This window comes from Gastrolobium bilobum, unplaced genomic scaffold, assembly GCF_033153095.1.
Source record: "Gastrolobium bilobum isolate Gb01-03AN ecotype WA unplaced genomic scaffold, APGP_CSIRO_Gbil_v1 utg36934, whole genome shotgun sequence".
Lineage (NCBI taxonomy): Eukaryota > Viridiplantae > Streptophyta > Magnoliopsida > Fabales > Fabaceae > Gastrolobium > Gastrolobium bilobum.
The window spans coordinates 76,156-99,912 of NW_026896826.1; the positions used below are offsets into that span (position 1 = coordinate 76,156).

The following is a 23,757-nucleotide window of genomic DNA, read 5'->3' on the forward strand; positions in this document are numbered from 1 at the left end:
AAATAGTCTAAATGAAAAAAAATAGAAGAAAAAATTAAGATAATAAATATAACAAAAAAAATCACAATTATTATGTATCCAAAAAAAATCACAATGATTAGTTTTCAATATATTTGGTTTTCTTTTTTTTTTCTTTTTTTCTTTTTTGTCCTTGATCTATTTTTCCTTTTTTATTTAGATATATTTGATCTTTTTTCTATTTTCACTTTTTAGTCTATTTTATTCTTTTTTTTTTAGCCTGGTACCACACGAGTTACTAAATACTTTTGTAATAAAAAATTTAAAAAAGAAAGAGAGAATAAAATAGAGATATGAAAAGAACAAACTTATCTAAATAAAAAGAATAAATTAGATTAAAGATAAAAAAGAAAAAAAAACAAATATATTAAAAATTCATAATTGTTATTTCTTTTTGTTATATATTTTATTTTATTTTCTTTCTATTTTTTTGTATTAAGTATATATTTTTTCATTTAGATTATTTTTTTAATTTCAATTTTTTGTGTCATTGTTGTCATTTTTAACCTATTTGGTTTTATTTTCTCTTATATTTTTTTGTCCTTATTCTATTTTTTATTTAGATACATTTGATTTTTTTTTCTTTTAACATTTTATTAAGTATTCTAAGTTTTTGTAATATTTGATTTTTTTTATCACTTTTTTTTCTTCTTCTAAGAAGGGTAAAGTAAGTATGTTTATTTTTTACCAAAAAAAAAATAGTATGTTTATTCAAGTTCAAAAAGTACATGTTAAGGAGATGAGTGGATAAAAAAAATTATTATGAGTTAAGTGATTAAAAAAAACATAGGAATATAAGCAATTCAAAGCATAAGCAGGTTTTTGAACTTTTCCCAAATAAAAAATATTATATCTTTTTCACATAATTTTTTAAAAACAAATTTTAAACCACGGTCGATATTTATGTACATTACAAGACAAAAATTGATTTGGATAGCATTAATACGAAAAAAAAATTAAAGTCACATGCAACATTAAATAATTCAATTTGAATAATAACCATCATTAATTTATTTAATGAACATGAATAATTATTAATTATATCAAATAATCTGTGCACAATAATTGGATATATAAAGTTAGAGTTTAGAGATTTGTTTCACAATAAAAGTTAATAACAAATTTTCCAAACATGCACAAAGCAACGTTGATGGTTGTGGTACGTAATTGGTCGGTGGTTAAAGTTGTGGTCGCTAGTGGTGGTGGTGCATGACGGGTGACTGTGGCAATGTTGGGGTCTGGTGGGGGAGAAGGCCGTTGAAGAGACTGACCGTCACATTTCTAACAAAGTTTAGAGGAATAGAGCAAAGAATTAATGGGCTCTCATGTTATGAGAGAGAAAGAAAGATAAGAAAAAATTATAACAAGACTAACTATTATTGATGTAAGATTTGTTAAATTTATTTTTGTATTTTTATCTATTATAGCATAAGACAAAACACGAAAGAATCAACATAAAAGAATTTAAATCTCATAAACATAGGGAATATACAAATAAATCATCATGTACTAGAATCAAAATCTCGGAACTCCTAAGCCGTAAGAGTGAGAGATGATGCTTACACTAATCTTTATGCATGTGGATGTCATAACTTTATACGGCTAATAAGAATATACATGCATTACCAATACTTTTTGTTGCGGAATGACAATGGTGTTTGTAAGTGGGGTAGAGGCGGTAAAGCAAATTAAAATAATTAATAAGGAAGTAAGTGGAAGTCATGGTTTCAAAAATAATCATTGATTGAACTTGACACCTATGATGTGGAGAGGTATTATGTTGTTTTTGCGGGTTTAGGAGAAGCTACATCAAGTGTAAAAAGGGAATCTGACACCATGTTTCAACTCAAAATCTTAAGGCATTGAGTTCATGGGTCCTTTCACTGTCTATGGCAAGAGATGACCACCAATGAGACAAGGCTATCAAAAGTAGCGAGTGGATCCGACACCATATCTCAATCCAAAATCTTAAGATATTAGATTTATGAATACTTCTATCTATATCCATTTCACTTGGCTCATTATCAATCAATGTAGAATTCATTACACTTAATTAATTTATAGTACTCAAGGAGACAGAGTAAGAAGGCGAAAACATTCCAAAACCAAGTTAAAGAATTTTCGGCATTCGCAATCTTGGCAGAATGGCTTTATTATACGTTTTTGTGATGCTAAAAAACAAAACCCATTAAGAAAGAAAAGAAGGAAGAAAGAAAGAGTAACCACAATGCCAGCTCATGGAAACTGACTAGTATTTTTTCTTTTTCTTTTTTTGCAAGGAAATGCAGTACGATATTTGTATTATAATATTTAATAATTAGAAGGTTGGAAGAGACAGCAAAGGTTGTGTGTGGTCCTCGTGCAGCAGGTTATAATGTATAATATGATGCGCCAAAAGCGCACATGCCTTTGGCAATGGCATGACATGTTCACCATCGTTTTCTGTTCTGTCTTTAATCTTTAGATTTCTTTCTTAAAAGCAACCCAACATCTGTCTTCATGTATCTTAGCCTTGCCTTTGCCTTTGCCTCTCAGAGTCAGATATTATGATTAGGATTCATATTTATAAATTTTCTATTAATTAGCAACATGTAATTTTTCTGAAAATTCTCCCTAAGATTTCTAACTTCTTCTCATCTTTTGAAGAGTCTTTAGTCCCTAAAACTTGTCCTTGTTTGCATATATTAATACGGCTGCTTAGTGCAATTGCTAACAGGCCATGAGATGTGAACAATGCATGCATTTGGAAATAGGTGACTTTCACGGGGCATTCATTAGTGATCTATGCACACCTAAAATAACATGTAATAAATAATATTTTATATTAGTTTATTTGCATTTTTTTTAAAAATAGTTTATTTGCATTTAATTCTTACAATATTTTTGAATTTGTCTTTGACCCATGCATGGTTGTTAAAATCTTGATTTATCATTATGATTTTACGTTTTTACGATTTCTTTCGTCAAAACGATTTTATCAATATTTCAAACGCTTTAATGATTTTTTTACATTATGATTTTACATTTTATGATTTTTTAATTCCCTTCAAATTTTACTTAAAATCTCGATTTTAATAACATTGGTCCCATGTGCTTGGTGATGCACTTCTTCAATCTCTACCATTTATCTAAATTCCTATACAGCTAACAACTAAAACTAAAATTTTAGAGTAAACTTCTAAATTTAATTTTTGAAAGTTAAAAAATTACCATATTAATCTTTCAAATGTTTTTTGTCATTAAATTAGGCGCTCAAAGATTTAAAATTTCACCACCCGTATAAAATTTTAAAGTGATAATATAAAAAGATGAATTTGGTAACTGTTGATTACCTTTGAAGAATTAATTTAATGACAAAAATATTACATGGAATACTTATTTGATAAAAAGTGAGCTCGATCAAGCATTTAGCGAGTTAAGCTGAAATAGTTTATAATAACTCAATACTTTTTGTTCTATCTTAGGGATAGAAATGTCTAGTTAGAGACTAGTGCATTGATTTAGATCTATGAGCTCTTTCAGGTATTTATAAAGGAGATAATTTTGAGGATAACATATTACTGTGCACAAGACATAACGACATAGCCAAAGGATGATGTGTGTATATAGTGGCAGCAAATAGAGAGAGGGTTCAGAATGTATGTACCTGGTTGACTTAACCCTTTATTTATATATGGATTACCTGACAGAAATGAACTTCTTGGACTATTAAGAGTCCAGTTCTTGATCCATTATTTTCGCATTAGGTTTAGGGAATATTTTCTTAATTTTTCTCTTAACATTTAACCCTTTTTGGACCTTCTAAAATATGGAGATAAACACCCTTAATAATATCACTTTTGCTAGGCCATGTGAAGGAGGAAATGAACAAATGCCAAACTTAGATGATCCTACATCACTAGCACAATACATATGGCTTTGTTGAGATTTGGAGAAAGCTTGGTGATCGCCAAATTATCTTTCAAATCAAATCCTAAAAAAAATAAAAATATCTTTAATTGGTACTCATCAATTAATACGTTCTCCCCACATTTCTCACTTCCCAATGTTATTTTTTATCATTCCCTAAAATCCCAAATTGAGATTGTTCTGCCTTCATAAAAAAAACAAATTGTTGAAATTGGTGTTCATTGTTATGTTCATCCTTCAATTCCTAAAAGATCGCTCTTCCGACCATGAAATTTCATATGAATCTGTGCTCTTAGTACCTTCCTTCTTCTCAATATCGGTGAACTTAACAATCTTATTTTAAAGTCCTGCTAACGAAAATCAACGTTTGACATATACTCCGTTGGCGATACTTGCACGCACTAAAATTTATATCGGAAAATCAAGATATTTCCCCCCTTTTTTTTTCTAAATTAGTGTGTATCAATGCTTTCAAAGCAAATAATATAAAGGAAAGAAAGAAAGGGACACTTTATTTTCTGCTTTCCTCATCTCCCTTCTCTCAGAATCCAGTTGTTTTTTGGAAGGTTGCTCATAAAAGATTATAAACAATGAGAAGGTTAGCTAATATGAATATGGGCAACCCATTATGTGTGCTGTGCAATAAGAAGGATGAGAATTTGTCTCAGTGGCGTAGCCACTTTAGTGCCTGCTGGTACCTTGGCACTAGCTTACTTTTAATAAATTGTATTTACTATATATAATCATATAATTAATTATAATTTAGTCATGATTAAAATTATAATTTGGCACTACCTAAAAATTAAAATATTTTTTTGATATACAAATAGAAATTAAACACACAACTTAATACAAATTACCCAAATATTTTATCACTTCTTGTGACTTAATTAAAATATATTTACAATTACAAATTATCGAAGTCAAATCTCTGCTCTCTGTACTCTCTCTCTCTACTTTAGTCTATAGCTACAAATTACCCAAACAAACACGCAAGGCAGGAACGTTGCTCGAAGGTCTTCCATTACAGCATGGAGGGAGATGCAAGAAAGGGGTTCATTTTGAAAGCTTTAAAAGCTTTAAAAAAAAGGTAGTCTGGTAGTGTTGCTCAAAGGAAAAAGATGAAGTTTGAGTACTACTGATGATCTGATGGAGTTGCTTCCCCTTCCCCTCATCCTCATCCTCTGGTAGTTTTATTTTTATATTGTTTTTTTTAATTTTTTTTTTATTTCGGTGAGCTATTGACAATTATTAGATTATGTTTAATTTTTTTTGCATTTTCTTGATTTATTGTTATCTGGGTTCCAATGTTCTGTACTTTTGTTGATGTTTTACTTGGTTTGTTTTATTGGTTTTAAGGTATCAAACATTTGGAAGAAATTTGCATTTGAAAACAATTAATTAATAGAAGAAAGTTCCCATCGGTGAGTTATTGTTTTATTGATTTTATTTAATGAAGTTTGGCTGCTTGAGTTATTGTTTTATTGGTTTTATTGAATTAATGTTTTAATTTGGTTAGTTTACAAATTAGAGATAGTGGATTGTTAATATAAAAATCTGAAAGCTCGCTTCAAATAACTGTAGGAAGACAAGGGATTGTTAATATCATTGACAAATATTTCTATAATGGCTTGTTTAAGAAGACATATAGGAATATAATTTAATATATCTCCTTCGAAATAATTTGAATTGTCAATTGAAGCATTTTCACAAGGACATCCCAAAACATCCAATACTTCAAAATTTATCTTCAATTTCTGAGTTGTGTCAAGGATTAGCTAAGACAGGAAAGTCAAATTCCTATCATTTGGTTGATAGGCTAATTCGTCTTATTTTAACTCTACCAGTTTCAACAGCAAGTGGTGAACGTGCATTCTCAGCAATGAAAATTGTGAAAACAAGGCTTCGAAACAAAATGGAGGATGAATTTCTTGCAAAATTGTGTATATTGAAAGAGAGATTGCTGAAACTTTTACTACAGATTCTATCCTTGAAGATTTCGTCAATTTAAAAGAGCGTCGTTTACAATTTTAGGTATGCATTTTTTATTATATTTTAAATTATTTATTAAATGTTATTATGCATATATGTATTATATTTGTGTGTTTTTATATCCTTAGGACAATGCTTGGTTCATTACTTATTATGTTGTGGGAGGAAAGTGAAATTCTTATGTTTGAAATGTTTATCGGAAAGGTTAGTGCCTTTTTATATGTTTGTTTTGATATATAATCATTTATAATTGTTCGTTTGAATTTTCAATGTTATGTGACATTATTTAATATATAATTTAGATAACTATGTTAGAATTCATAGTAAATTTTTTTCCTGATTAATTTGCGTAATTACAATAAATATTCTGATAATTTAATTTGTCAAAAAATGTTGGCACCACCTAAATTTTTACTCTGGCTCCGCCACTAATTTGTCTCATGTGTTTAGAGACAGCGGCTGTATTCGGTAATTTTGGCAAAGATTAGAGGCTCATAATTATTGCCCATCTTTCTTCACATTGACAGAGGATGATTGGGTCTTATCTAATCTTCAGCTAAATATTGTGGATGAGAGGGGTGTACCTTGGCATACTACGTTTGTTGTCACTGTTTGGGTAGCTTGGAAGTGGTGCAATGAATTAATGCATAAGAGTATAAGCCCTTATAATGCATATGACTATAATTTGTTTTTAAGCCAATCCAAAGAAATCTGGGATACAGCTGCAAGGCTTAAATATGGTGATGCTGTTGCGAATTTAAAGGACATTACGGTTACTTGGAAATTTCCGGATGAGGGGTGGGTAAAAGTGAACATTGATGGTGCTGCCAAAGGTAATCCAGGATTGGCTGCTTGTGGGGGTGTGATAAGGGACTGTGTGGGAAAATGGCTCAACGATTTCTGCTATAGAGTAGGCCATTGCAGTGCCATAATAGCAGAATTATGGGGAATATTGAAGGAAATTCAAATGGCTTGGGAGGGTGGTTGGAGAAGAGTAATTATTGAAAGCGACTCTAGAATAACAGTCATGTGACTCAACACAAGGGTGGGCCAGTCTGTGAGTCTCATCTTGTTGCTCGCATATAGGCATGGATAGACAAAGACTGGATAGTTGAGATACAACACACGTATAGAGAAGGAAACTGTTGTGCAGATTGACTCTCAAACCTTCCTTTGGTTAATCCGAATCAAGCAGATTTTTGCTCCTTTGTGGCCCCTCCCCCTGGTATAAGTCTTTTGTATTTAGCTAATTTAGGTGGTTTTGGTAGAACTCGTTGCATTTGTTCCTCTTAGCCTGTTTTGGGGTTTTAACCCCAACCAGGATACCAAAAAAAAAAATTTGGCGTGAAAACCCCACACGATACGCCACATGAAAATTGAGGCAAAGACCACTTGGAATTGGCGTTTGATACGCCAAGTTGGCGTGCGAGCCCTCAATGAGAATTTTTCGAACTAATAGAGTTTGGCGTATCATACTCCAAATTGGCATACGAGGCGCCAGCGAGAATTTTTCGAACTCACAAACTGCTCCCAAGTGGCGTATGATAGGCCAAATCGGCGTATTGGACGCGGATTCCTCTACATTTCTCACAAATTTTTCACTCACCTGAAATTTTTACAACCGCATTAAAATACACCATATCTTAATCAATAAAATAAAATAAAACTAAAATTAAAATTAAAATTAAAAAAATAACACTAAAATAAAAGTAACCTAACAAAATAAAATAATAATTTTTTTTTAAGAAAAAAATTGAAAAACTTATTGGGTTGCCTCCCAATTAGCGCTTGTTTTACGTCACGAGCGTGACGTACCGCTCCTGATTATGGTGGTTGGAAACACGCTATCATTGATGAATCAGTCTTCTTGATCCAATATTGTGTCCTTCCATAATACTCTTGTGCAGATGAATGAGAAGAAATTGCCCCAGGAGCTCTAAATTTAGTTTTCACATGCTTTCCCTTGCTCCTGGGTTTTCCCATCTTAACTTTTGGCTTGCGTTCCTCATACTTCTGATGGATTTTCTTCTTGTTTCTTTCCTCAACCCTCTTATCAACAATGCAATAAACTTGACCTTCAAGTTTCTTGGTCAATTCAACTAGCTATTCTTTCCGTGCATTTGAAACTTCAGTTTAATCGATGGCTTTAACTATCTTAGTTAGTTGATCATCATTCAGTAGCTCTGAAGAGTGCAAAATGTCTGCAAAATGATCTTCAATAGTGAAAGGATTTGCTTCTTCGATGATCTTCTCTGAGACTGCTTCTTCTATTACATCGATCTGAAAGCCGTCTTCTTTATCTTCAGGTTGCTTCATGGCCTCAAAAATATGCATATTGAATTCACCATCATTAACTCTAAAGATCATCTGTCTTTTTTCCACATCAATCAGTATCTTAGCAGTTGCTAAGAATGGTCTCCCCAAGATGAGAGGCATATTGTCATCTTCCTTCATATTAAGCATAACAAAATCAGCTGGAAATATATAATCATTTACCTTTACAAGGACATCTTCTAGCACTCCTTCCGGCCTTTTGATGGATCTATCAGCAAATTGAAGAGACATCAAGGTAGATTTCATCTCCGTTATCCCCAAAGATCGTGCAAAAGAAAGAGGCATCAAGTTGACACTGGCTCCCAAACCACATAGAGCTCTTCCTACTTTAACATTCCTGATCGTACAAGGGATACTGAATCTCCCTGGGTCTTTGACTTTAGATGATAACCCATTTTTGATCACCGCTCTACTCTCTTCAGTTAAAGCTACTGTTTCCATCTCTCTGAGCTTATGCCTGTTTGACAAGAGACCCTTCATGAATTTTGCATAAAGAGGCATGTTCTCCAAGGCTTTAGAAAAAGGAATATTGATTTGCAACTTCTTGAACATCTCCATAAACTTCGAGTATTGCTGTTTCTCTTTATCTTGCTTTTGTCGAAGAGGGTATGGAGCTTTTGCATAAGGATCTGGTTAACTGAATCCTGATGGAGGTTCCTTTGTAGTTTTCTTATTACGATTGATTGCTCCTCCAAAGTAGGTTACATCATAATTAGGAGCATCTTCTTTCTTAATACTCTCCTCTTTTGTCTCCTCCTCTTTTGGCACTTCTTTGTCTACCTTGGCTGGCTTATTTTGAGGTTCAATCACCTTCCCACTCTGAGTGGTGATTGCATTACAGTACTCTTTTGGATTAACCACAATATCACTAGGCATTGTCCCCGGAGTTCTTTCATTCAATTGCTTGACCAACTGTCCAATTTGAGTTTCAAGATTTCGGATCGAAGCCTCTTGATTCTTGATCGATGCCTCTTGAGTCTTGAAGTTCGACTTATCTCTTGAATGAAATCATTGGTGGATGAAGCCATGGTTTCAATCAATTTCTCCAAAGCTAAATATGAGCTAGATGGAATAGGATGTTGTGGCTGTTGTGGTTGTGGATTGTAAGAGAGGCCTGAGTTATTCCTCCAACCTGTGTTGTTGCTACTTTGGTAGTTGTTCCTTTGTGGGTTTCCCATATAGTTGACTTCTGAAGGTTGAGCTAACGGGAAATTCGCAGTCAAATGTCCTTCAGAACATATGTCACATACTACTGGTTCCTCAGCATTGATGGCAGAGATCTGATTCTTAGCAATTATCTTTGTGAGAGATTCCATCTGCTTCTGCAAACTCTGTTGACCAGTCATCAAGATGTCAAGTCTATCCACTTGCAGAATGCCTCTTTTGGAGCTGGGTATATCCTCATTCTCTTCCGCAGCTGATTCTTCAATGAGTTGTAGAGATGCAGCTGGAGCTTTGTTAACTAATGATCCATTAGCAGCCGCATTCAGGAATTTTCTATCAGCAGGGCATATACCATGGTAGAAGAGCCTCATTTTATCTCTTGCTTGATGAGCATATTGTGGGCAAGCGGCCAATAAGCCTTTGAATCTCCTCTAAGCTGCGCCAAATAATTCACCATCATGTTGAGAGAAATGATCAATCTCTCGCTTCTTCTGCATGAATTTGGAAAGAGTAAAGAACTTCTTTCTAAATTTAACCACCAAGTCGTCCCATGAAGTGATGCTTCCTTCCGGTTCATTCCTTAGCCATTCTTTTGCTCTTCCTTTAATTGTAAAAGGAAACAGAATCAGACGAATAGCATCAGTGCTAACTCCATTATGCTTGTGAAGTCGACATAGTTCCAAAAATCCTGACACATGAAGATTGGGATCATAGTTGTCCTCCCCTGAAAATTGATTATTCTAGAATAGCTGCAAAAAGGCCGGACGAACTTCAAAGTTGTTGGCTTGGATTGGTGGAATTATGATTGCAGAAGAGACAAGTGCAAATGATGGGTTGAAGAATTGCTCCATGGTATCCTCTTGTGGTATTTCTTCAGCCATAGTTGATGTTTCTCCTTGGAAGAGTGATCGGTTCACTTTTTCTTTTTCTTTTCGCTCCTTAGTGAGCCTTCTGTTCTCCCTTACTATCTTTTCAATTTTCGGTTCGTAGAGCAAGTCGTTTGGATCAACTATATCTCGCATAAATCAGATTTAAAAAATAAAAATAAAAAAATCAATAAGGGTAAAAAAATAAAGGTCTAATCTTAAACTCCACATATACTACTATTGTTGATTTTTAGTCCCCAGCAACGACGCCAAAAACTTGTTGCGAACACGGCAAGTATACCGGTCGTACAAGTAATAAAGTGATTAAGTAAAAGTATCGTTCCCACGAGGACTAAATTCAAGCAATAGTTTCACCGTTTTTATCTAAGTTAGACAATTCAAAAGTAATTTCGCAGGTAATCAATATTTAATTAAAAATCAAATAAAGATGACAATAACAAAAATTAATTAAAAAGATAATTTGAAATAAAAATTGAGTTTTAAAATCAAGAATAAAAATGCAGTTAGGTTTACTTCACCTTTGATCCCCCTTAAAAAAATTTGACGTAATTGTTTTACGTCGAAACTTTACGATAGAAATGTGTTTCGTCAAAATTTTGGACGAAAATATTTTCGTTGAAAGTTTCGACGGAATTTGATTCTATCAATAATTTTTACTGAATTTTTTTTCCCGTAAAAAATTTATGTCAGTGATTATGGCAAAATCTGGTTCCGTCTCTAATTTAATCTTTAGTTTTGACAGAAATTTTTTGACGTATATGATTTTTGTCAAAAATTTCATCACTATTTTTGATGAAATATTTTTCTTCGATAAATTCTGTCGGTATTTGAGACTTTTATAATAATATCACATTTAAAAATGATTCACATTTATGTAGTTTTCACATTTTAATGCTAAGGGTAGATAAGTAATTTTTAATATTTGTCACATTTTAAAATTTTTAATGCCAAGGGAACTTTAATTTTAAGAAGGAGGAGGAATTTGGAGGGTTTAGTAAAAAAATTTAATTTCTTCCTCTCATTTTTTTAAACTCACAAATAAGGGAAGAGCTTACTAAAATTCTCCCTTTCCTTTTCTTTTCCTCCTAAAACCAACTCTCAAACAAAGCCTTAGAGGAAGAATGTTGCACACTTTTGTAATTGTGCTTTTCCTGTAATCACTCTACATGTGTTTGTCACCGTCCCAATATACAATATAAAAGAAGTTTATTTATAATGGGAAATTATATTCTTACATTGTATAAGATTCATCTCTTATCTCTCATTTGACACTCATATAAATATGCTCTTTTTTTCTTTTTCTTTTTTAAATTGATGAATCTCACTTTATTTATCTAATAATATAAGATAATTTCTCTTGTACTAGATAAGAGAAATAAAACCTTATTTATATTTAGGGAAATGCTTTTTTTATGTCACATGAGAGATCTTATCTCATGTTACACAACCATTGAAATCTGAGGTAACATTTCTTTCTTTCTTTTTTTAGTTGTGGGACCCACCTAATTACGTCTCTACATAAGACAATGATATCTCATGTAACATGAAAAAACATTGTACTTATATTTATATTGGAATAATGTGATTTTTTCAGTGCCTTTTATGAATATTTAACTATTTTTAATTGGGTCAATTATTTACCTACGCAAGATTGAAGGGCAATAGACATGCAGAAGCCCATGTTATAAGAAAACTTCAAAAATATAATAATAGATGGGCTGGCGAGGCAAAGTCGGGATGGGCTAGCTTTTTCAGCTCAGTATCAAAAGTGGGCAAACTATCTTATTTGTAAGTGGGACGGGCAGGGGTCCTACTTTGCCATCTTTTATAATAGGGGTGAAAGAACATAACTTAGATCCTTTAAAAAAAAAAATGTTTTCCCATATTTAAATCAAAATGTTAACTCCAGCACCATAACTAGCCTATATCAATGAAATTAGCTAAAGAAAAAATCATGTCATGAAGAGCATTAAGAGATTACTATTTATTGAAAGACAAACCCCACCTAACATTCCCTTCCAACCACCAACCAACCACCAATACATACTTTAGCTTTTGATACAGGGGAAAGTACTTCTTATGTGATTGTAGAAGGGAAAACTTGCAGCAATACAGGATACGCGTCCGAATCCTGGTTTTTTTCTGTTTTTTATTTTTTGATAGAATCCGCACGTGTATCCTAGGATCCGCACGTGTATCTTAGTGTTAAAAATTTGCTGTGACTTTTCTCATCTGCAGGCACATGAGAAGCGACGGACCTTTGATATAATAACTCACTATGCAAGGCTATGACTTTTTAGGCCTCTAACATGGTCTTGAATTTCAGTACACTGATGATTGAATGACTACTATTGATGATTGTGACTGCCAAGTGTAGTTGGAGAGTTACGGGTCAAAACTCTCTGATAACTCACTTCAGCAGAAAAAGGCCTCTTCTTTCCACTAGAGTCCTGTTGTGAGAACCTATATTGCTCTTGAGGATTTTATTTGATCAAGTCGTGTCTTCAAATAAGGAAGATCGAAAACAAAACCGGAAGCCAGTGGCACAGTTTCCATTGCTTTATATGAGCAACTAATCTCATGTGTTTCTATATTTTTACGATCACTCAATACACACTCTGAACTTGACTTTTGCATTTGGCTTTTATCTTGAACTAGACATGAAACATCACTACTACTTTCTAGTTGCCAAGGTCGTGAATGAAACTTGCAATTGTTTTCCAACACATTAGTTTGAGAGTTCTCTGTAATTGACACCGACCGTTGTTCTTGATTCTCCAATAACATCATCCTAGACTTGTTTCCAGATTCTTTGGAGCAATTCAAATCTTCAGAACAAAAACTCTGATTTGGGAACACTTTATCGCACCACATGTGAGTATTACCCTCTAAGGGATACTGAGATATGAGGGAAGGAGTAGGAACTGTATTAAAAGTGTTTGGTCTCCATGGAGCAGAAGTAGATGCTGCTGTACGAATTTCACATCCAAGTAATTTCCTTTTGGCTATATTTTGAGCAGTGGGTCCTAAATCTTTAACAAACATCATCAAGCTATCTTTGTAGCCAACATGATCTTGCTGATTAACCTATAACAAACAACAATGTATGATCAATCCAAACCAGAATTTTATTCACTTTGTAAAACTGTATCGATGCTTAAGACAATGGGAGCAAAAAAAGACTCACAGGGTCAAGATGTTTCAATTTACCATAAACTGTTGAAAATATTGACTCATCCCCATCAAGGGACAATGGTCTATAAGTACAACGCCTATCAACCTCCATAGATCTACACCTGCTACCATCTTTAGTACCTAATAAATAAAATTTTGTTAACCAGATAGTTTTTCATTCTTGGGAAATCATTTTCTCATGCAACAAGATATAGTAGTTTTCTCATGTTATGAGACATCGAAATCGTATTATTCTTTTTTTCTTTTTTTTTTAACAATCGGTGAGTTCCGCCACTTGTTGTGTCTATAGTATGAGATATGCTACTTCATGTGACATGAGACAAAAGAAGCCCTTCATTTTTTTAGTAAGACCAAATTAATTTCACAAATCATGATGAGTGTAGTGTTGTTGAACCAAGGACACAAAAGAAGCTTTGCAGCTAAGCTTCAAGGGGGGAAATTCAAAATGAGGTTCTTTAGATTTTTGGATGAATAACTTTGTAGAATGTCAAAGGAAATGTCAAGTTCAGATTAGCTTGTAGAAATTGACCACAAGAAAGTTAGAGAGTAAAATAAGAACTAAGGTGCAAAATAAACTCGGAAGCAATGAAAACACATATCAAAGCTAGTACAGTATTCATACTTTAAACAAAATCTACTTTTCATACTAGAGTTTCCCTCATACCTATAGGAAACTCAACATCTCTAGCATCAACATGTTTAGCAATATCAGAACATCCATGATTTGTCTTAAAGATTTTCCGGTTTGATGTACCACGGGAAGAACATGATGCGGTTTTTGAGGTCACACCAATAGTTATTTCACTGGATTTCATGTCTGTTGAATTCATTAAATCTCCTTGATTTCTTCGACCAACTTTTCGCTTTGTTTCTGAGAACTCCAACTCAAACTTATCAGGATCAGTTTTTAATACATCAAAAACTTTCTTAGCTAGTTCATTTATTACACGAGCCTGCAAAATGAAATATTTGATAAATCATTTCATCAAGAGAAACTATTGATTTTGTAGTAAAACTTGGTGCCACAAATTTCACTAGCATTATGTCATACCTGCCTGAAATATATGGTCCCAGAAGAATTAAAATTCATCGCATTGTTGAATATTAAAAAAACATCATGCTGCATAATGGCCCAAATACCATGTATTAGATGACAAACATTAAAAAATAACAAGAAGGGACATCATACATAGCAGTTTTTACGCAAACATATTTGTCAATTGTTACTAACAGTGTTAGATTAGTGAAAGAGACAATCACATGAGCATATAAAATAAAATGAAGGTTGTAAACCTCAAATTGTTCAAGATTCTTATACATCCCTTCATGAAGTTTAGCCCTCATGGTGCCAAAATCCATAGGCTCTTTAGTGATTGCATAATAATCCTGAACCTTTGCACAATATTCCATCAAGAAAGTGAATTAGAAAGGGACTAGTCCCATAGCCGGCTCAAAGAGTCGAAGCTTGTGGGGATACCGGAGGGAGCCAACTCGCCTCAAAGAGGTAATTAGGGTTGGGTAACTCCAAAAAAAAAAAAAAAAAAAGGGAATGCAATATTCATATATAAGATATATGACTAATTATGACCACACACCTCATTTGGATCAACTGGTTCGGCAAATATTTCATAGGTGTCTCTCCTGTATATTATAAAAGATCAATATATATAAGCCAAAAAATGAGTGAGTTAAAAATATTAAATGTGAGCCATAGGAGACAAATAAGGTTTTAAATTGTAACAGAACAATGATAAAACTAATCAAAACCTTTGTAAAGTGTCAAGGACAAGTTCAAGTAATCTTTTCTCCGGCAAAATAGTTGACGATGACAGTTTTGATGGTTGATCTGATAACACACGGTAAATTAAATACATTAGGAGCGTCATAACAATTCACAATTTTAATAAAGTACAAAGCCACGTTAGTTTTAGGGAAATATAAGAATCATGTTGCAGGAATGACACTGTTCATTCCTGCAACAAGGATCCGGTTTCGTATTCTGACTTTTTTTTTTAAGCATGGGACTCACACTTAATTTGTGTGTGCAGGAAAATGCTCTTGTCATGTGACATGACAAAAAACGAACCCTCCGTTTTATGGTACAAATTAAGGAGATGTTGACATTATGTGTTATTAGTTATTGAGAGGGACACAAATGTGGAGTCAAAAACCTCACTCACCACTTTTCTTTTGATTACCTTCATGGAGAGAATGTTTCACACCCTGCAAATTTATTCAAATGGTTTGTAACAAGGTATAGCCTAAGACAAAGAAGGCATGAATAATCAATCTAAAGAACACCTCGTTTGGTGAAGTTGTTGCAGTGACTTGTTGAAGTGGCTTGAGTTTTCTCTTCTTTATGCCCCTAGTTCGCGATGCAGGTCCCTGATCATTATCCAAGTGAGACTTTATGCAAGACTTTGAATGACCACTTCCACCACTCTCCAATGCAGATAGTCGTGGACTTCTCCTTTGCCCTTCCATTTTTTGCAATTTTCTGTCACATGAAAGACAAATTCAGTTCCTATAAAATGCTGCTAAAAAAAAATGAAAATGAACTCTGAAGATTGAACTCACCTCAACCTCGTCATTGTAACTGTATATTGGATGGCAATGAGAGAGGTGGTGATCAAGGCTTTTTAAAATACTAATAAAAAAATAGGAACATGCTGATTTAAATGTAGCTTGTTTACTACTGCATTTGGGAGATATGAAAATGCCAAAGCAGGTAGTGAATTAATTAATAATAATATGACAATAATATTTGTGGGTTACAAGATCAAGGATTCTTTACATGGTTAAGTTCCTCCGTGTCAGCAAACCAAATAGTAAAGTTATAAACAAAACCAAAAGAAGAAAGAATGAGACCAATTGGCCATAAGAGTACCAACACCTTCGATCAAATTGCTGAAAAAATTTAAGATGCACCCGTCGCACTGAATATGGAGGCGAATGCTGAGGTCTTAGAAATTTGCACAAAATCCACCTACTTATCATAGTAAAAATACACTATCGTCGCAAATGTGTCGAAAATTTGTTCCAAATTGCTACACACTCCATTCTTGTTGTACACAAGATTATCCACCTTCTCACCTTATAGTCGCATCATTTCTTATTTTTTTCCTTTTTACTCTTGCCTGTTTCTTAACTCAATATTCAAGTCAAGATTCTAGTGGACTTTAAACCCAATAAATAAAGGCTTTAATAGCTCTCGTGCATACGGGAAAAGGTGCAGCAACACTTATTTTCATTAGGATACGGGTTCGGATCCTGATGTATTTTTTTTAGGTCAGGATACGGCCCCGTACCCTAGTGTTAATAATTTGCTACAACTTTTCTCATCAACAGCGAAAAGGAAAACGACGAACCCATAAGTAAAATGCATAAAATAAATTATTGGTTCTATAATTTTTTATTTATTTCTATTTTGGTTTCTATACTTTTTTTAGAGTCCTTGTAGTTTTTTTTTTTCCATTATCGTAAGTGTCAAATTTTTATTTTATTTTTTTTTAATTTTAAAGTTTCATTTTGAAGTGTCAGGTACATAAGAGGTACTCATGGGTATAGTACTCAAGAATTGTTTGTCCTGTTAGTTGGCTTCGGTTTCTCTTGTCTCGTGTAGTACTATTGTATTAAACTTCATTACACATTTCTAAATTTTTTTTCTTTAATTGATTTTTTTTTTTTTTTACAAAAGAAAGAAGAAAATACTAACACATGACAAATGAGGCACCCGTAGGATTGGCTAGAAGCAAGCTGCGTATTTTGTTTGGAAAAGAGTACCAAATGCATAAATGATCAACATTGAAATCATCAAAGGTTCATGTTTGGAAAAAAAAAAAATCAACACAAACATTATCTTCACTCAAGGAATGAACTTAGTGAACATCCAAATTCAAAAGTAACAATTCCTTCACGAAATAATTAATGGTCCAAGCAAGACAATGGAAGGGAGAAGTTTTACCAATTCCTTCATCAAATTTTGTTCTTTGCTCGAATAATGCTAGACTAACAATAACAATGAATAAAACATAAATTCTATGCAACAAATTCGTCAAGCATTCAACATCGAACCTACCTTCTTTAAGCATCATTATGCATAATGCCTTTCAAATATCTCATAATTCAATTCAAAGGATTAAAACATATATCAATAGGCTAAGATTATGAGTATACCTACTCAATTTGTTAACAAGACATGCAATGTCACATTTAGTATAGTTCATAAACTACATTAAATTGCCAATTATACAAGAATATTAAAGGTATAGAAACAAGTTTGCAATCAAAATAGCCAAACCATTTTATTATGTTTCTAATATAAAATGATTGAGATAAAATAAAAGTATCATCCTTAATAAGTAATTTAATACTAAGATCAAGAAAACTCTTAATGTCATTCAAAAGGTATAAAGATGTACAAGGATCAACAAATCATAAACATATAAACAAATAAACACGCTGTTACTATTATTAATTTTTCTATATATGCATTTATCTTGGTTAGTGGTCGTGTAACCATCAGATATCATAATATATACTATAAAATTTCTCATGTCATTGTTTTGGACACTTTATTTTTTCTTGCCTTTAATAACAAATCATTTGGTTATTCTATATAAATCTTATTTTCAAGATCATATTTTACGAATGTAATTTTCGAATAGGGTGTAATAATCAATATTCTTATGGTTTAATTCACATCAAATTATATCTTATTCAATAGTAAGCAATGGCTTCTAAGTGAGATTATGATGATTGCCTTTTTTTTATAATTGTAATTAATGAAATTTTTAATGGTTTGTTTTTTATCAGACCAATACTATATGGGCGGACCAATATGTATTGAGCCAAACCACACACGGTTGAAGAGTGAAGGCTTTCGGTTGGGATATATGTTTCTTGGGCTTGAGATGATAGAAATGAGATGGATCAATGATATTCTCCCTTGGCGTGATGATTCTGACTGGGGGTACCTGCAAAGACACTTTGATGCTCAAGTCAGTATCAAAGTTATGTTGTATTCTTACTGAATTAGATAGATATACCTGGGTGTGTACCCTTTGTTTATATAACAAGTCTGATACCGCCTTTGGTAGGCGGTATGTCCTCTGATTGGCCGTTTATGGGCTGCAGGTTTATCTGTTCTTAGCTGGTGCCTTTCTGGCTATACCTTTATATGTCACGCTACCCTTATAGAGGGGTGGCAAGCTGGAGCTGTCTTTAGTGTATTGGCGTTTGGCGTGGTGGTCTCCTGCAGTGTTTATTGACCTACTCCTTAGATCTGAAGTTATGTTTTAGGTGGCTTCATCGCGCCCTCTAACTCTTTATGAGCGATAGAGGTATTGCACAGTGTGTGGGCCCTGTGTGTTTGGGCCTTGATCTTTGGGTTTTAACCCTTGGTGGGCCTACTATATTTTATCCAAATTAGTTTTAGATGGTATCTCATTGATTTGGTTTAATTTTTAGGAAATCAATTAACAATAAAAAGATGAATTTGGCAACTGTTGATCACCTTTGAAGAATCAATTTAATGACAAAAATATCACATGACATTCTTATTTGATAAAAAGTGAGCTCGATCAAGCATTTAACGAGTTAAGCTGAAATAGTTTATAATAACTCAATACCTTTGTTTTATCCTACGGATAGAGAGACTAATGGATTGATCTTGAATCTATGAACTCTTTAAGTATCTATTAGGGAGATATCTTTGAGAATGGCATATTGCTGTGCACAAGAAATAACAATGTAGCCAAGGGATGATGTGTATATACAATGGTAGCAAATAGAGAGGGGATTCAGAATGTGTGTACCTAGTTGACTTAACCCTTTATTTATATATAGGTTACTTGACATGAATGAACTTGTTGGATTATTGGGAATCCAGTTCTTGATCCATTATTTTCACACTAAGATTAATATAATTACAAATTTTTTCTTAATTTTCTTTTTAACCATTAGCCCTTCTTGGATTTTCTAAGATGTGGACCTTTTATCAGGTCGATAAACACCCTAAGGGCTCATTTGGTGCACCTGATAAGGAGAATAAGATAGGATAAGTTATCCTATCCTGTTTGGTATGCCAAGTGGATAGGATATAGTTATCTGGTTGATTTTTCTTATCCTGCCCAAAGCCTAATTAATTATCCACGGGGGCTTGGGTTAGAAAGTGTTAGGATAGGATAAGGAAATTTTTATTTTTATTTTTCCCAATACATCCTTGAAATGTGACAAACCCTTCTCCTCTACCATCGTCTTCTATGCTCAACCTAAAATGAGAAACATCATCATGAGTTCAAAGCTCAACCACACAACTTCTCTTCCCAACCCTTTAACATAAATCTCTCAGCCACTGCGAGGTGAACCATCAAGGTATGCGGTTGTGCATTTTTTAAAACTTTATTTATGGGATGTGGGTATGTTTAGAATTAGAAGATTACACAAATCACTAAGTAGAATGAAGATGATGTTATTTGAGTTCTAATAATTAATGGTCGTAAATCGAAAATATATCATTCACAAAGTGGTAGTTTTGTTTGGCCCTAGGGGATTACATATCTTCCGTTGAGCGAGGTATCAGAGTTCGAAGGCATTAACCTCAGGTATGCTTCCCCTTCTTTATCTACATCAATTCAATCACATAGTTCCTTGTTCCTTCAATCTAAACTTATTTTACCTGTACCATCATAATGTCAACTGATGGGTTTACCAAATGGAGTCTCAGAAGTGGTTTCGTACATTCGCATATCAATTGTTTGATCAAAGTTGCTAATGAAAATTTTATCTATGTTAATTCCTTTTCAATAAGAAACAGGTTCACTGTTAGGCCTGTATCTATAACCATCTTCCCCTTCTATTTTATGTAAATTTTATATGAACATGTTTTTGCATATTTTGATCAATTACGTGTATTAAAAGGTGACAATGTTTTATATAAATTATTGAAACTATATATAGATATAAATTATTGTTGAATGGTTAATTAGTTTTGAAGTTGCGTATTTTTTTGCTTGGGTTGAGATAACTATTTTTTTTATAGATACTATTATCTTGTGGATGCTGGATATACAAATTATAAGGGATTTCTTACTCTATATAGAGGCTATCGATACCATCGCAGTGAATGGAGACATGGGTATACACCAACATATAAGGAAGAACTCTTCAATATGAGACATTCCATGGCAAGAAATGTGATAGAGAGGACATTTGGGCTGTTAAAAATGCGTTGAAAGCTATACTTAGAAGTCGGTCTTTTTATCCCATCAAAATCCAAGATCGCATAATAATTGCTTGTTGCCTTCTTCACAATTTTATCAGAAAATAAATGCCTATTGACCCAATGGATGCACAATTAGATGCAGAATTGGAAACACAAATACTCAACGAAGAAGTAGCACGCAGTGATGACGATTATATTAATACAATTGAAGCTAGTGATCAGTGGTTTACTTGGAGGGAAAATTTAGCAACACAAATGTGGAATGAATGACTAACTAATAGACATATAAATTGATTTTAGTGTTCTTTATTTGCAATTTTACTTGTATTATATATTTCATTATCACGCCTTTTTGAATGAATGAAACATGATTTTTGAATGATACAAAAGTAAGTAGTTAAATGAATCATGATTTTTGAATGATGTACATATAATATAGAGGATAAAAAAAATTAATTTAAAATATTTTGTCTAAAATTATAATTGTTAGAATTGTATAAATAAATTTAAAATTAATTTATAATAATTTATGCGGTTTTAGTTTGTCCTTTAACATGACCAGAAAAACTTTCCTACACACACAACATTTTGTGGAGCCCACACTTTTTAAAGCAAAAAAAAAAAAACTATGGCACGTAATGAACCCTTAGTTCATCATGGTTTTTAGCAGGAATTAGGATCAAATTGTGTGATTAAATGATGAAAAACAAGGTTAATGTCCTAAGATGTCCTCAATTACAAGTTCAAGAGCTTTATTGGAAATTTGTATGATTCTTGTAGGAAAAGCAAGCTTGAAAGACAACTGGAGAAGGAAGAAGATTCTGGAGCTCAAGAGGAGAAAAATGGCCTAAGTGTTGAGCGCTAAAACGTTCACACTGAACGTTTTAGCGCCCTGCTATAGGAAGAGGCCAAAACTTGCTGGTGATGAGCGCTAAAACGCCCACACAGAGCGTTTTAGCGCGCTGCTGCACTAAGAAGATGGAAAATTGCTGGTCTTGGGCGTTAAAACGGCCTGCAATAAGCGTTTTAGCGCCCTAAAGTGGAAAAAAGATTCTAGTCTTCACCGCTAAAACGTCCAAATCAAGAGTTTTAGCGTTGGAGTAAGTTAAAAGCAGTTGAGCATACGTAAAGCATGGGCGCTAAAACGGTCATTTATGGACGTTTTAGCGCCCACATCAGTTTTCTGTTTTTAATTGTAACACTATATAAGGCAAAGCCTTGACACTTAGAAGATATATCTGGATCTGAGGGATCTGAACTCTCTCTCTCTCTTAAACTTAGTCTGACTTCTCTCTAAATTATCTTAGGTTTTAGTTTTTGTATTAGGATTTCCTTGTAATAGTTTGGAGATTGAAGACTTTCAACATGGAAATGAAGTTTGTTTCTTCTTCTCTTATTTATTCCTTAGTCATGTCTGAGTAGAGTCTTTGTAGTCTGAATGCAATAGAACTCCATGATAATACCATGTTGATTTGATAAATATGATTAAGTATTTTTCATGTGTTGATTTGAGATTTTCTGATTTAATTATTTCTATCAAGGAAGTAATATAGAACAGGGATGTTTATATGACTTCTGTATTTGATAATCTCAACATCAGAATTCTAGTACTCAAGGGATTGATGCTAGAGTTCTGATGTAATCTTAAAACTTTAGTATTTCATGCATGTATTAAGAAATAGATCACCAAGGGATTGGGGTTTCTGATTAATGTATCTATCAGGGTAGTAAGGGATTACATCTTGATGATAAGTAAGAGGTTGATTAACATCACAAGGAAAGGAATTCATCATATGATCAGTTTTTACATGAGTTATTGTGGAGGAAAGTTGTTTTCTGACTACTTGTTGTTTTATTGATTCCTAATCCATATTTATTTTGTGTCAAATTACTTACAATCAATTTTCTGGTAACAAATTATTCATGATTTTTACAAACTTTTATCTGATTCAAATTAGTTTTCTATGGTATATTGGTGTTTGAACACAATTCCTCGTGGGAACGATCTTTACTCATCATTTTATTACTTGTACGCACTTGCTAAACGTCCACCAAGTTTTTGGCGCCGTTGCCGGGGAATTTGTTTTTCAACACTAACTGATACTATAGAATTCTGAGATTGAATCCTTTTATTTTCAGTATTTTAGTTTATGTTAAGTTTCTGGTCAATTTTGATTCTGGTATATGCGAGGTACACTTGATCCGAATTTGTTGTTGTATGATCCAGAATTAGAAAGGACATTGAGGAAGCACAAAAGGGCAGCCAGACAAAGGAGACAGTTGCAAGAAATTGGTGAATCAAGTACGGTTAATCAGGAAGATATAATGGCAGAAAATCACAGACCACCACCACCACAGAGGACACTGGGAGAGTACATGACTCCTACAGTGATTCCTCCAATTGGGAGTGTTGTGCGCCCAACAGTGGAGCCCAACAACTTTGAATTGAAGCCTGCTTTGATACATTTGGTGCAGAAGGATCAGTTTGCTGGAACCAGTGCAAAGGACCCTTACTTGCACATAGAGAACTTCCTATTGTTGAGTGATACTGTGAAGATAAATGGTCTCACAAGAGATGCAATTCTGTTGAGACTATTCACTCATTCACTGACGGATGATGCAAGGAGATGGCTACAATCATTGCCACAAGGAAGTATAACAACTTGGGATGATTTGCAAACCAAGTTCTTGCAAAGGTTTTTCTCAGCATCCAAGAGGGCCACGTTGAAGGATGAGATTACAAGCTTTAAGCAGAAAGAGTCAGAATCCATTTATGAGGCTTGGGAGAGATTCAAGACTTTGTTGAGGAAATGTCCACAGCATGGAATTGAGGCATGGCAACAAGCAGCAATCTTCCTGCAAGGAATGACCACTAACACTAGAACCTTAGTGCATGCCACTGCTGGTGGATCATTGACTACCAAGACCCCTCAAGAAGCCTTGGATATCTTTGAGTCATTGGCATATCAGGAATTTGATAATGCCCCAGTGTCTGACAGAAGGACAGGAGTCATCAGGTTGGATGGGTATGAT

The 23,757-nt window shown here is 33.5% G+C and overlaps 2 protein-coding genes and 1 non-coding gene across 3 annotated transcripts; all 3 read right to left on the reverse strand.

The window, feature by feature from the left end:
- Nucleotides 1-8,052: 8,052 nt before the first annotated feature.
- Nucleotides 8,053-8,811, reverse strand: LOC133302203 (uncharacterized). The gene has a single exon (XM_061501948.1). It carries the CDS (start codon nucleotides 8,809-8,811, stop codon nucleotides 8,053-8,055), a length of 759 nt encoding a protein of 252 aa, XP_061357932.1.
- A 3,956-nt stretch (nucleotides 8,812-12,767) lies between these two features.
- LOC133302204 (uncharacterized) lies at nucleotides 12,768-16,090 on the reverse strand. The gene is made up of 10 exons (XM_061501949.1): nucleotides 16,077-16,090; nucleotides 15,801-15,996; nucleotides 15,698-15,722; nucleotides 15,267-15,345; nucleotides 15,095-15,140; nucleotides 14,760-14,891; nucleotides 14,551-14,619; nucleotides 14,164-14,452; nucleotides 13,492-13,619; nucleotides 12,768-13,391 (listed from the first exon to the last, which is right to left on the reverse strand). The coding sequence occupies exons 1-10, from the start codon at nucleotides 16,088-16,090 to the stop codon at nucleotides 12,768-12,770; spliced, it is 1,602 nt and encodes a 533-aa protein (XP_061357933.1).
- A 7,355-nt stretch (nucleotides 16,091-23,445) lies between these two features.
- On the reverse strand, nucleotides 23,446-23,552 carry LOC133302206 (small nucleolar RNA R71). The gene has a single exon (XR_009750301.1). It is a non-coding gene; the product is annotated as a small nucleolar RNA R71 (small nucleolar RNA).
- Nucleotides 23,553-23,757: the final 205 nt, after the last annotated feature.

Excerpts from the sequence above, each read along its gene's own strand:
- LOC133302203 (XM_061501948.1), bottom strand. The coding sequence starts at position 8,811 with ATGGAGATGTTCAAGAAGTTGCAAATCAATATTCCTTTTTCTAAAGCC.
- LOC133302204 (XM_061501949.1), bottom strand. Across the intron at positions 15,141-15,266 it reads GTCCTTGACACTTTACAAAG|GAGAGACACCTATGAAATAT; the intron begins GTTTTGATTAGT and ends TATAATATACAG. Across the intron at positions 14,453-14,550 it reads GGACCATATATTTCAGGCAG|GCTCGTGTAATAAATGAACT; the intron begins GTATGACATAAT and ends TTCATTTTGCAG.